The 14,620-nt window shown below is 43.6% G+C and overlaps 1 protein-coding gene across 1 annotated transcript; it reads right to left on the bottom strand.

The window, feature by feature from the left end:
• Nucleotides 1-422: 422 nt before the first annotated feature.
• Nucleotides 423-14,148, bottom strand: LOC131129361 (vitellogenin-2-like). Its single transcript, XM_058072834.1, has 35 exons — nt 14,046-14,148; nt 11,114-11,213; nt 10,990-11,010; nt 10,733-10,884; nt 10,401-10,652; nt 10,156-10,317; nt 8,571-8,719; nt 8,348-8,498; nt 8,113-8,270; nt 7,871-8,036; nt 7,309-7,434; nt 7,014-7,232; nt 6,721-6,938; nt 6,524-6,621; nt 6,301-6,425; nt 5,546-5,647; nt 5,356-5,475; nt 5,096-5,282; nt 4,915-5,008; nt 4,650-4,835; nt 4,428-4,578; nt 4,137-4,344; nt 3,534-4,060; nt 3,416-3,460; nt 3,264-3,332; nt 2,972-3,178; nt 2,758-2,900; nt 2,532-2,670; nt 2,335-2,464; nt 1,455-1,638; nt 1,289-1,383; nt 1,118-1,212; nt 883-1,048; nt 656-817; nt 423-580 (listed from the first exon to the last, which is right to left on the bottom strand). The coding sequence occupies exons 2-35, from the start codon at nt 11,151-11,153 to the stop codon at nt 468-470; spliced, it is 5,160 nt and encodes a 1,719-aa protein (XP_057928817.1). The 5' UTR covers nt 11,154-11,213; nt 14,046-14,148; the 3' UTR covers nt 423-467.
• Nucleotides 14,149-14,620: the final 472 nt, after the last annotated feature.

Here is a 14,620-nt window from a genome sequence, read left to right as displayed (position 1 = left end):
ACCAATGAATTAAACCAGGGATGACTGTAATCATGAAAGACAAAAAAATCCTTAGCAATAGTCAAGTAAATTCATAAAAAAATAGATTAGAATAAATTCATTACTGCCAAATAAATTATATTATGTCATTTTTATGCCAATATGGTATTTTCTTGTGTCATCCATAGGCGCCCATGCAAATCTGCACCTTTCATGCTTCAGCCTAATAACGAGGTGATGTAGAACATGTTCCATTCGATATACACTACCGCTTAAGAATAGGAAGTACACTTTTCACCTATATCAAAAATCTGTATTTTTGTCCCTGACATGTTCATGGAACATCATAGAATTATTGATAACCCGCAAAACATGTTTGCAATAAACTCCACAAAGCACACATGACTGCAATTTAGGTTTATACTTTATTGTGATGGTAAATAGTTGCATGAATGGAAATAAACATGACTGGACTGAAGGCTACAAGTTTAAGCACACTGAGCAGTGCAGCGGCAGGCCAGGTGAGCCTCGGCTGTGTCCCTCAGGTCCACGCTCTTCTCGAAGATGCTGCTCAGACCCTCGGCGCGATTCAGTCCAGAATCTGTAAGGGTACATAGGTGGTCAGCTGTGACGGTGAGAGGAGCGCAGTGTTCAATGAACGTGCTGGCGGACTCACCGGCAGGCAGGCAGTGGAAGCCAACAGAGACGGTGGTGGTTCTCAGAGGCATGCAGCCGGGCAGGCAGCGCAGCACGGGCTCAACAGAGAAGCATTTGGACTCCTGTCCATGGACTGTCAGCTGCTTCTCCAGCTTCACAGACTCCAGCTTCATAAAACACTCTGGAAAGGAAGAATGGTAGCAAAGTGTAAAAAATGCTTCATGAGGTTGAAGACAATTGGTTTACCTGTGCTGTCCCGGCAACTCTTGGCAGGCAGAACCCAGGAATGAGCGTAGCTGACTGCGTTCTTGGTCACCCGTCCAGTGGGTGTGCGGTATTCTTGCCTGATCTCTGCATCGGCCTTTCCGCAGAGTCCACAGGTCTGTCCCCTCATCCAGTCCACAACTTTAACCTAAAGGAACGCAGAGCGCCGTGTTAGCTGTGTTACTGTTTCGGTTTCAATGCGCTTAGACCCGATCACCTTCACGATGTTGATGTCAAAGTAGACTTCCTGAAGACCGTGGCTGGGAGCATGGAGAGTGATGCCCTCGTTCCTTCGTCGGATCTGAATCTTGGCTAAAAGCCCCAAAGAAGAATATCCATAAAGCGTCCACATACAGCAGTCGGAATGACCCCAACACCAAGAACATACCCGTCGGATGCTGGTATGGCAGATTACTGAGAGGGATTTCGACGCCATTGACCTTCACCATGGCAACACGGTCCTTCTGATACATGTCAACGTCACTGTTGAAAAACAAACCAGATCTATGAATAATGTCGACTTTTTCTGTGATTGACTTTGAGTACGTTCTTACATATCGGCAATCTTCACGCTGATGAGGTTGTGTTCCTGTGTTTGGTCTCTCTTCAGCAGAACAATGAACTTATGTTCTTGCGAACAATCCTGAGCCAAAACCTGCTCGCAAGAGTGAGGCATCTCCGTCTTGAACTTCCTGTTGTTGAATGTGATCACTGTGTCTTTGACCAACTTGCACTCAGCTGGACAGAGTCGGAAAGAAAGTCCTCATTAGTATACTACCGCTCAAAAGTTTGGGATCACTTGGAATTTTTTTTAGCCAGTCTGAGATCTGGCTTTTTCTTGGCAGTCCTGCTATGAAGTCCAGCATCCTGAAGTGGCCGCTTCACTGTTGATACCGACACTGGTGATTGACGCCTACTATTTAGTGCAGCTGCCAGGTTTGTCTTAAACTACACACTCTCACATATTTGTCTTCTTGCACAGTTGTGCAGCGTTTTTCTGTCCTTGTTAGACCCAGTTTGTGCTGCTCTCTGAAGGGAGTAGTTAACAGCATGGTAAGAGATTTGAGTTTTAGTTGAGATTTTTAGATGGCTTTTCTAATCATCTATTAGCCTTATAAAATGATCAACTTGGATTAGCAGCCATAGCAGGAGATTGATGCAGAGGACTGACAGTTGTTGATAGTAGGCCTCTATGCAAAAATATACATCCTTCTTTCTAAATCATATCATTCATTTTACTTGTTTGGGAAATGCAGAAAAAATAGTTTTTCTTTGTAAAACAAAGAAATTTGAAAGTGATCCCAAACTTTTGAGCGGTAGTGTATGTGATACCGGACCTGGACTTTAAATCACCAAGCTAGACTAAGTGCATTTATCACTTCGATTCCATTGACTGGAATCAATAGCATGCTTGAACTAGGTTTTTTTTTTTACCTGCATGAGCCTTGGTGACCATGTAGGAGATGGTGTCCACCCAGCTTTCCTCGTATGCTTTCAGCTCAGAGGCCGTGTCTCCAAATGGCAGAGAAATCGGAAGATACATGGCTTCTTTGTAGATGGTTCTCTGCAAATGGGACGTCGGGTTATGGGATGTGAGTGACGGACGTTTCCTGAGCATCCATCGCTCTTACCCTTGGCGTCTTCAGGGTAATATTCAAGCGTTGCTCTGAAACAACAGCCACCGTCAACTTGATCTGATTGCGACCATTATTGGCCCTCGCCTGGCTGATTCCAGTCTCCCAAGCGATTCTTGAAATGTACTCAGACAACCTGGGTGTCACATAAAGGAAATGTCATTGGACTGCCCAGCATGCAGACTGAGGATAACATGAAATGTAAATCTGACTGTGACATTACCGCTTTGCGTAGGACTTCATAGAGCTTGGAAGTTTGTCCCAGGTCAGCTTCAAGCGGAACGCCGGCTCTTGTCCCACAACACCAGTTTCAGCCGTGACCTCGGTCTTGTATTGTTTGCAGTCAATGCCCCAGGCAAACTTGGCCTAAGAACATTTTAATCACATTATATTCCCCAATGTGAGAAAGAATAAATTAAACGTTGCAGTGTTCCCACCATCAGCTTGTGGTTGCTCAGCACCACGCCATCCGCGCAGATTCTCCAGTTGTTCTTCTCGGCCAGGTTGGCAAAAATGACCTGCAGTCTGGAATTGGCCTTGTCATAATAAGCTGCAATCTGGTATCCTTGGACTTTGTGGTCTGCCCTCACAGCACGGATGAGGATGGTCACGGCCGGAGTGATTGTATTAGCAAGGTACTTAGCCTAAAACATATGGATTTTATGAAGACACGTTCATGAAGGCTACTTTTCTTTGTTTTTTACACGAGCCTTGTTTTGGTCTAGTCACCTTGTTGTAGATGGCCTCAAAGCTGGCGGCACTGCTGTGGCTGTTGGGACGAGTTGAAGACAATGCATGCTGGGAAAAAGATATATTCATACATATATATTCAGCTGCTTCAGGCAAAGTACTTCACATTTATTGTGTGCAACAAGGAGTACCCTATGGATGTGGTTCTTGGTGAACTTCATGTCATTCAGTATTTGCTGCATTGGAAGAAGAAGCATGTTAATTGCCTCACATACTTGATGCTGCACACGCCAGTAGATGATGCCTCACCTTTGAGCGGGACCGAGAGCTAGAGCTGGAACTGGAGCTGGAGCTAGACCTGGATCTAACCGAGCGGGAGCTGGACCTGACAGAGCTGGCACTGGAGCTGGACCTGAGAGAACTGGCGCTGGAGCTGGACCTGGAGCTGGATGATACACGCCTGCTGGAGGAGCTGCTGGAGGAGCTGCTGACACGGCTGCTGGAGGAACTTCTCTTGGATGGTTTAGCGACAGTGGTGACGGTGTCAATCATCTTGCTCTTTCTGCGAGAAGAGCTTGAAGATGATGATGCAGAAACGCTTGAGCGGCGTTTTGAGCTCGAGCTACTGGAGCGAGAGCTGACAGAACGAGAGCTGCTGGAACTGGAGGAGGTGCTGTTCTTTAGACCGGGAACCAGGATTTTCTTCAGTTTCATCAAGACATTCTTGTCCTCGAGAATCTCCTCTTGGCTCACGTTAATGACTTTGATGATCTTTTCTGCTGCTTTCTCTCCAACCTGAATCTCAATTTCTACCTTCTCGATGGCAGGTCCAGCAGCTATCGCCAAAGAAAGAAATACACACATGATTGAATCGGATAAGATGATCGGTTAGCCGTTGATCACTCCACTCACCTGGTTGAACCTCAACCAAAAGAGAATGTTTTCCGATGACGGCGTAGAGTGGAACATCTCGGATGAAGGCGGCATTGCGAGATTCAATGACGGTGCATGCCTTGATTCCAAAGGTTTCAAACTCTCCACACAGCTTTTTCTCAAACGCCCTGATCAGTTTGCTCATTTTGCTTGGTTGGTCCGCAGACAGGATCTCGGATGACACAGGCTGGAACACCCGCCGCCACAAAAGGGAGAGATTTTACTTTGCGGAACGGAAATCAACACGGTGGACAAGGACTTCAAACTCACCATGCTATCAGTTAGAGTGGATGTCATTCTGGAAATCCTGGAAGATGAGCTCTTCCTTGAAAGCAGGGACGTAACCTGGGCCGGAATCATCGGTGTTATCTTTGCAGCGGTAAGATCTTCCACATTTCTCGCAATAGCAAAGGTCTCAACACTGGTGGATAAAGCATAACCGAACATCAGGAGACGCAAACACTGCAACGGATGTCAGAGAAATGGACATACAGTGCAGACGCGATCTTATTGACACCCTGGACGGGCAGCAATTCCAGCTTGAAGTTGCCCTTAATCATGTCCATTCTTGCTTCGATTCTCGTTGGGACAATTGTATGAACTTTGGCTCTTGAAACCACGGCAGCCTGGATCAGTGCGGTATTCACACCCATCACAGCGTAGGTATACATGGACACGCTGCAAGAGGCAGAAATGATGAACTCGGGTGTGCATTAGTGCGCATTCTAAGAGACGCTATTTCAGGTCAGTCGTGTACCTCGGAATAAATGCAGCCTTCATGCTGATGTCAGATTTAAGAAGCTGGGAAGCATGGAATTTGTCAGGCAGAGGTGGTGTCACGGTGGCTTGGACTATGGATGGGAGAGCACGTTCTTGGTTAGTCTATAGTAATAATACATTCATCACATCCGTGCCTTTCAGGCAGACGTCCGTCTTACATTCAATGGCTGTCGTGATCACAGAAGATGTGTAGAAACTGAGCTCCATAGGCAGACCGACAGCCGTGGGCAAGATGCGACGAACCTCAGCAAGAAGCATTGGCTCCACGTAGTTCATCTTAATGCCGGACAACACACCATCCAAAGCCCGCTTTCCGTACGCCTGGGCTGCTGGTCCAGTGACGAACTGACACAGCATCACATAACATCACAGGGTCGTCACATGACCTGCAATAGTAAAAACAAAACAAGACACATACCTCCATCATGTAATCAACCAGGGCTTTGTCGATGTTGGCAAATGCGATCTCCTGCCCAAAGAGTTTCAAGTGAGCTGAAGCGAGGGGTTGGCTGGAAGGTTGGGCCCTCCATTCAGAAAGCTGCAAGAAGAAAGAACGTTATGGTTTCTGTGAGGAATAAGAGCAACAAACAGAGGTAGCAGGAACTTACAGCCTTGAGAACCCTTTTCATCTTGGTAATCCTTTCCGCGTCAGCAGGAACATCTTTGATTTTCAGAAGGGCTTCTTGGATTCCCTCAGTTCTCACTCCGATCTGACGGGTGTAAAAGCAATTACATTTACTTTATTGTGGTAATTCATCTTCCAGAAAGATCAGACCTGCCCGCGATGAATTAATTTCCACGATATAGGATTCCAAGTCAATAAATGGAATATTTTTGTGGTTGGAGCACGGAAAATCTGTTTATGACTTTGTAAATACGAGGGATTCATGTTGCCCATTTCGATACCAATCATCCATGAGTGAAATTGATTGATTCATTGAGTAACACATTGATTCTGACACCGAACATATGGAATAATTCTTGTTTGTTTCCTCTTGCACAGTTGTGCATGGTTTTTCTGTCCTTGTTAGACCCAGTTTGTGCTGCTCTCTGAAGGGAGTAGTTAACAGCATGGTAAGAGATTTGAGTTTTAGTGGAGATTTTTAGATGGCTTTTCTAATCATCTATTAGCCTTATAAAATGATGAACTTGGATTAGCAGCCATACCAGGAGATTGATGCAGAGGACTGACAGTTGTTGATAGTAGGCCTCTATGCAAAAATATACATCCTTCTTTCTAAATCATCTCCTCTGATTGATTTTAATTGTTTTTCTTCAGAAAAAACAAATAAATTTGCAAGTGATCCCAAACTTTTGAGCGGTAGTGCACATTGGGAATTTGCTTACGCCTCCATAACCGTACCTCAATGACATCAGCATAAGCTCCCGCCATGTAGGTTCGAGCTTTGGCCACGACGCTTCTTGGCAAAACGGTCGCAGCATCATTCACGTAGAAGGCGCTAGCGGCGGCACCCACCATCCAGGGACCTGCAAAGCACAAAGTGGGAGCCATCAAGCCACATAGTTGAAATATTTGTGTGTGTGTGTGTGTGTGTGTGTGTGTGTGTGCTATTGTTAAGCCGTACTGTAATAGCCATCAGTCAGGAGAGCTCTGCTGAAACGGTAGCTCAGTCTGTCAAATTTGGGACTGAGGATCTTCACAGCAACATTGCACGCTGTAGCACTACAAGCACAACAGTAAAAAAACCAACAACAATCAGTGGACTCTCAACGCTGACATCTGATCATCGCAAATAGAAACTGGCTGATTCGCGGTACTCACACAGACGCAAAATCGGGAGCGGTGTTCCTCGTCATTGCCTTCATGTAAGTGTAGACCAAACTGGCAACCTGAAGATTTGGTTCTTTCAAGAGTGCGTCGGCAAGGGTAGTCACCAGACCCATGGGCAGTTTGGTCTCGAACAGCACAATGGCAGAAACCATACGAAGCTCCGGGTGAAGAGATCTATCCATAAACAGTTGAACGGCGATATCCTGGATCTGGTTCACACATGGACAGTATGAATAGACTTCAACATTTTCGCCATTGGAAGGACCCACGAGATAAAGCTTCACCATTTTGGGTTCTCTCTTGGCAATGTTCCTCAGGGCCAGAACACCCTCGATGTGAACTCGCAGTGGCAGATTCGCAGCGGTACCGCCAAAGCCAGGCAAGATCTTCAAGATTGGCTTCAGGCTACTTGGATGTCCGGCGTTACCCAGAACTTTGAGAGACAGAATAATTTCTTCACGGTCACCCTTGGTAACTGCTTGGACCAGCTGATCGTGAATGGGCTGTGGGGGCGAAGAAAAACATGACAATGTCCCGAATATTACATCTACAGTAGGTTCAGTAGTCAAGCAAACGTACCCTGATGAGGTCCACTGGGCAAGTTGGGTTCTCTGTGCAGTATTTAGCAACCAAGCTGCCATAGCCAAGCAAAACGATCTCCTTCAGGACTGGGTTTTGGCGAATCTTTTGCTCCACAGACAGGTCCTGGTGAAATAATACATGTCACAACTCCTGATATTTTTTTTTTCATTCATCCAAGATGGCGTGTGGGGCTGCACGGCGGTCTAGTGGTTAGCGCGCAGACCTCACAACTAGTTCAATCCCACCCTCGGCCATCTCTGTGTGGAGTTTGCATGTTCTCCCCGTGCATGTGTGGGTTTTCTCCGGGTACTCCGGTTTCCTCCCACATTCCAAAAACATGCTAGGTTAATTAGCCACTCCAAATTGTCCATAGGTATGAATGTGAGAGGGAATGGTTGTTTGTATATATGTGCCCTGGGATTGGCTGGTGACCAATCACAGTGTACCCCGCCTCTCGCCCGAAGACAACTGGGATAGGCTCCAGCACCCCGCCACCCTCGTGAGGATAAGCAGTAGAAAATGAATGAATGAATGAAGATGGCTTGTAATATTGACTTGCCCTTAGGATCCTGATGGCCTCCAAGTCTGCAGTCACCATGTGTATGGACATCATCGCAGTCCGAATTGCTTCAGGAAGGGTAAGCTCACCAACGAGGAATTGTTCCTTGAGGAACCTTAATGCAGCATGAGTGCCAATGGCAGGGATGGTGTTCACTATCCAGTATCTGGAAGATAGAACATCACCAGCAAATCATTACTTCAGTCAAGATTGGATGTATTTGTAGAAAGTAAATAAACTACCTGTGGTCCGGACGGCTTTTGAACTGGGACCAGAGTGCCTCGATGCTCTCGTATCTGGCAACACGCAAAAGCTGGATGAGCTCAATAAACTTCAGAGGTGCGTCTTCGTGTACTTTGGCCACATTGTTGGACACCAGGTGGTTCAGAATCTCAACAATCTGTAAACAAAATGAAAGTGAGTGGAAACGGTGGGGAGATTCAAAGCGTTATGAATCGATTATGATATTTGAAGTACCTGCGCCTCGGCATTGCTGATCCTGAGCAGCTGGATGGGTGTCTGCAGCAACTCGCTGCCAAACTCGTACTTCAGGGATCCACGCTGGAGGTATTCAGCTCTGATGGGCTCCACTGGAGATTTTGCAAACTCCAGGAAGGTCAAGAATTGCCTGTGAACAGGCATGCATTGTAGACTCAACTCTCCATACGACAAAATACACTCTTCATCTCGAGCAACATACTTAGCCTCCATCTGGGCGGCACCGTTCAGAATGTTGATGGGAGAGAACTGAATGAGCTCGGTCGAGGATGCCTCCAAGATCAGAGCGCCGGTGGCTGCTGGTTTCATGACGTAGTTGAAGGCAGCTGTTCCCTTCAGACTTTTGCCACGCTACACACGAGAAAAAAAAAAACATGATTTTGGCACTTTAAGGAGTACGTCCGTGATTCCCAAAGTGTGGGCCGTGGTGGTACTGCAGGTGGGCCATGAGAGGTCAGAATTATGATTGATTTTTGCAAATATTATTTTTTAAATTATTTTTATTGTAAAATATTTATTACACGAGTTTAAAAAACATTTATAGGCCTAAGTAATAACCCATTGAGTGTTATTGACCTGTCACAATATTTTAGGAACCTTATACAGTTTATTATTGGAACGTAGCTCTCTGGTCGTCATGCTAGTCTTGGATGCAATTATGAAATCTATGAGAATTACCATATTTTCTGGACTATAAGTCGCTCCAGAGTACAAGGCGCACAAGGCCAAAAATGCATCAGTAGGTAGAAAAAAACATACATAAGTCGCACTGGAGTATAAGTCGAATTTTTTGCGGGTAATTTATTTTCCAAACGACTTGACCAAAACAGACATTACGTCATCTTGGAAGGCCAGTTCTAATATTAATAAAAGAATAGAGAACAGGCTGAATAGGTGTAAGATATGCTAACACAATGCTTATTCAGCTACACAAAAAATAAACATGAACACAAAAGGTGTCCAGTGTTTATGGAACATAAACACTTTTTTCATTTATAAGTCGCTCTGGCGTATAAGTCGCAGGAACAGCCAACCTATGAAAAAAAGTGCCACTTATAGTCCGGAAAATACGGTAATTCTGTCTTGTCTGACGACCTTAGGGTTAGGGTTAACCCTAACCCCCTCTTAAACTACACACTCTGAGATATTTGTCTTCTTGCACAGTTGTGCATGGTTTTTCTGTCCCAGTTTGTGCTGCTCTCTGAAGGGAGTAGTTAACAGCATGGTAAGAGATTTTAGTTTTAGTTGAGATTTTTAGATGGCTTTTCTCATCATCTATTAGCCTTATAAAATGATCAGCTTGGATTAGCAGCCATAGCAGGAGATTGATGCAGAGGACTGACAGTTGTTGATAGTAGGCCTCTATGCAAAAATATACATCCTTCTTTGAAAATCAGATTTATTCTGATTCTCAACTGATTGATTGTAATTGTTTGTGAAATGGATACAAATGTTTGTGAAATGCAGGAAAATGTGTTTTTCTTTGGAAAACAAAGACATTTGCAAGTGATCCCAAACGTTTGAGCGGTAGTGTACACCACAGATTAAAAGTTTGGGTTTCCTTTATCTCCCTGCTTTCATTTACATCCTGAATCTTAATAACAATAATAAGTTAATTATCAAATAAATAAATAAATAAAGTGCACTGAGAATGCATAATTTCGTCTATGTACTGTTTATAGGACAAAGGTAGGCCGCAGACATTTTTTAGATTTTCAAGTGGGCCCTGAGTTGGTAAAGTTTGGGAACCCCTGTAGTGGGTGCTGCCTAGCTTAAAGAGCACTCACCGCTTCGCACTCAGGGCATCTCTCTGTGTAAGCCAAGCCGATATCCTTGATAATCTTCTCATGGCAGTGGTTCAGGTCTTTAGTCTTGGTCAAAAGGATGCGGTCGGCCTTTGTGTCCTCACTGATCACGTAGTGGGTCTTGCACACACCCTGTACGCCAGGCTAGTTGACAACAAAAAAACAAGATTATGTGTACGCTCAAGTAATGTGTGGTAGAAATTGCAATACAGCTATTCGGATGGTACCTCCTGAAGCTCGTAGACGTTCACCGTCTTCTTGACATTCATCTGGAAGATGTTGAGGATTCCCCTGATGATATTCAGCACAGAAGCAGAGACGCCAGCCGGGGCGTAGACTTTGCCGACTACGCCGTTTGCGTACTCAAACTTGATGGGTGTCAAGAGCTGAGCTTGCAGGGCCGAGGTGAGCTTGGTAGCCGGGGTGAAAGCATCTTTGGGCCAGATTCCACTGTACTCAAAGAGTTCCGGTTCTATCAGCTAAAAAGCAAATCAAAATCAATCATTCATTGTTCAGTCCATGTGAGAATGTGTTTCCGGTGACGGAACACGGCTTCTACCTTGAGCATCAAGGTGTCGGCAGCCAATGCACTGATCAGAACTTTGCTCGTTATCTTCAACCCAGCCCGAGCCAGGCCCTCCTCGGGAAGTCCGCCCATAAGATGAGCTTCATACTTGTAGGTGTAGGTCTTCCCGACAGGAAACTCTGGAGCTGCCATTACATGGGGGAATAAGACAGTGAAACATTTTGAATTTTAATGTTAAACACAACACAAACACAACCTTTTTTGGTTTTGAAAACAATGAAATAACTTACCAAACTTCACCTGGGAGCCAGCTGGATAAATCACAAATATAAGAACAAAGAGTCATTTTAGATTCATAGAAAAACTACTTTTAAATGTCATTGTCCTATGATATGAAATGATAAAAAGACATACCCGCTAGGGCAACAGCCAAGGCAAGGATGAACACCCTCATGGCGATGGATGTGACTGACCACCGTCAGACTCTTCCTTTTAAAGGCCTCATTTCGCTGACCTGTGCCCAGAAACGTGTATCATTAACCAGGCATCAATCTGGCTAGGGTGTTATCTCGCCCTGACCACAGAAAAGACAAATAAAAGATGGCAGAGATGAAAGAAGTCATCTCAACCTGGCTGTGGAAGCGCCACAGCATGATGATATGCAATCTAATGTGTTTCTTCTCCATTCGTTTACTATAGGAAAGCTGGAGCCTATCCCAGCTGACTTCTCATCAAAGGCGAGTTACAAGCCGAGATCGGTCTCCTGTCAATCACAGGATACTCACAGACAATAGTTTACACTAGCAATGGGATACTCTATTCATTTTACTGACACTGAATGGGGCACGTGTCACTCGAGTCACTCAAGAATGTGCAAGAACTTGTGAATCGGGCACTTGAGTCACCCGCCACAGAGCGCATTTGTATAAACTCACATGAACTCATGTGTATGAACTCATGTGAATCGGGTACTTGATTTACTCGAGACATTGTTTCTGAAAAACAGCGGTTCGGCTGTTTACACCAAAATGACATACCGGTGTTTTAAAAATATAACATTTCAAGCCACCCAGGCATCGTTTCCATAAAGTACTTTCCTATTTTAATCTGAAAATTGTCAGTGTGCATAGCCTCTTAGCTCTAGCAGAGGTGAATAAGTGAATGAATTAACGGAGAGGAGTTCCCATGAGCCCCAACACATGTCTATCACACACTCAATTAATTAACGCTGCCCCAAGTCTACCCAGTGAACCACTACGCTATTAGCGACAGGTTGTGTTTTTGTGTGTTTGAGTCAAATGTTGATTTTCTTTCTATTTTACAATCATCTGTGAAGGATAAGCAAACAACTCCAGCAAGCATGCTCCAAAACTGGAATGAAATGTCATTATGTCCCGACCTGAAATGTGGTCACAATCCTGTCAACTTGCTCCATGACCTGTCCACTTTCCCAACATGACTCGACTGCTGGAGATTGAATGACAGCGTTTAACTAATGCATCGCTATTTTCATAATCATATACATTATTACATGTTGGCCTGCCATTATAGCAGATTTTGCTGGACTATATATCCATGTTCTATACTGCTTATCCTCACTAGGGTTGCAGGGGTATGCTGACTTTGGGCGAGATGACCGAAAGCTGGGACGGAAGCTGCCCCCCACCCCCACCCTACAAAAGTTCAAATATGCCACAACGACAGGAAATTATGAAAAGTAGTAATAGTTGATGAGGCCTTGTGGTCAATACTGTAGATTATTTTAATATCAGCTACTTTTGAGAAAATATACTTTATTTACTATAGTTATTTAACATCAAAATGGTCCCACACGGTTGAAAACTTGATTTTATTTCAGTCTAAATGTCACACTGGATTCAAAAGATTTCTTCATATTGCAGAGACAGACGTCAGACTGGCTTCACTGTCAGGCAAACTGCAAATGCTTTTCAAAAGTTGTTTCTTGACCTGGATGGGCTGAGAGGCAGCGCTAAAGTCATGGGTCTGAAAAACATTGTTTTCTAAAAATGGCAGATCCATCTGTTTCAGAACACTGACACTGTCACATTTTCTTCAGGTGACGTGATTTTTGAAGAGGCAACAAAGAAAATACCTGAAAATTAGTTTCTGTTAGGCTAGTTAGTGTTATGCTGTAAAGTATGCTCAACCTTCATGACAGTTGTGACAGTGGACAAAAAGGTATTAGTTAAAAAAATATGTTCATATTTTAGCCCAAAGTTTGTTTATTGAACTGAAGATGCAACAAAAAAGTATATATATATATTTACATATATATATATTACACTCACATATTTTAGCCCAAAGAGAATGTTTTTAGTTTGTTTTCAAATGGCAGATGCAGGCTTAGTTATGATTATACTTATGTTACTATGCAGCTTTCAGTCTTTTGCAGTTTGTCTCTTGCCATAACATTGGACGAGTTTTCTTTTGCTGTTATATATCTATGAAGACTTTGTATGTGGTTATTTTGAGCTGCTCACACAAACATACATAAGAATTACAAACTTTTGTCACAGAGGAGCAGTTGAAATGTAATTTTGTGATTGTGATTAATTTTTTGATTGTTTTCTTACTTTCTTTTTGCAAAGCTCGCGTTCAAAATAAAAATATGCAGTTAATTGCACAAAAGCAGTGGTTGAACTGTCTTTCTTGAAAGCATAAATACCAAAAAGAAAAAATGAAGTATGTATGTATATATATATATTAAGTTACTGCTAAAGCTGTGTGCATTGTTATTATAATGAAGTAGACAAAAGAAATAGACAACAAAAAATTAAACTACTTTGAATAAAAATGATTAAGTCAGTTGACTTAACATATTTTTTGAGTTATGAACTTAAAAACTTGTCCCTATGACAACAATTATTCAGTAAGCATTACTTAAAATAAGCTTTGAGTGAAGAGGAAAAGCTAATTTGTGCAATGCAATATTGTTTGTTGGTTCAAAGCAATTTCAAATTAAGTTGTCATAACTAAGAAAGACTAATGGAAACTGTTGCGTTGATTTTTTTTTGTTGAGGCTAAACATTTATTTTTTGAGTGTGTTGAGTCCCGTGCCTGAAATTTTGCACACTCGTGCAGAATAATTGTCTGATGATATGGTGAAAAATTGGTGGACCTAGCTCGATGCTTGATGAATTTATTAAAGTTTAGTTTTTTTAGGGCCTTCGACCGGCTTCGTGGTCAATCTATTTGGAAAGGAAACATGGTTCCTGTTGAGTCCCGTCCCTGAAATTTTGCACACTCGTGCAGAATAATTGTCTGATGATATGGTGAAAAATTGGTGGACCTAGCTTGATGCTTGGCCTCAGGTTCCGACTCTCACCTCCAGTTTGCCCACCGGCCGGCCACGGTTTCCAGTTTGCCCGCAGGCCGGCTGCTGCAGTCTGCGCCCTGCCGCCGGCTTCGTATTGCTCTTTGGTCACCGGTGGCCGCAGCCTTCTTATTGCTCTCTCGCTGTCGCCGTCCCGCAATCTTCAGCAGAGTAAGACAAAGCTTACATTAGCCACAACTTTACCGTTGAGAAAACACAGTATATGATTGCCCAGCATAACGATTACAGTCACAGTGTCATGAAAAAATCCCATCAAACATCAACACAATAGATAGATTTAGAACAGACTTGGCCAGTCGTGTGCAAGAATAACTTATTTACGTGGCTTAAAACAAGTAATTTAACAGATATTTCTTTCATAGACAGTCCCGCAAAGCATGCTGGGGTGTGCGCCTATCGACTCTACATTATGAAGAGGACAAGGAACTGCTGATTATGATGCGGGCGAGGGAGAATGTCAATTAAGGGCCTCAATTCTTTCATTTCTTCTCCTTAAAAATTATTTTTATGTCAATCTTGGCTATGTTATTTGTATCATGTGTCATTTGTGTGCTCTCAACATACAC

This window comes from Doryrhamphus excisus, chromosome 5, assembly GCF_030265055.1.
Source record: "Doryrhamphus excisus isolate RoL2022-K1 chromosome 5, RoL_Dexc_1.0, whole genome shotgun sequence".
Classification (NCBI taxonomy): domain Eukaryota; kingdom Metazoa; phylum Chordata; class Actinopteri; order Syngnathiformes; family Syngnathidae; genus Doryrhamphus; species Doryrhamphus excisus.
This window is presented reverse-complemented; position numbering and strand designations above follow the sequence as displayed.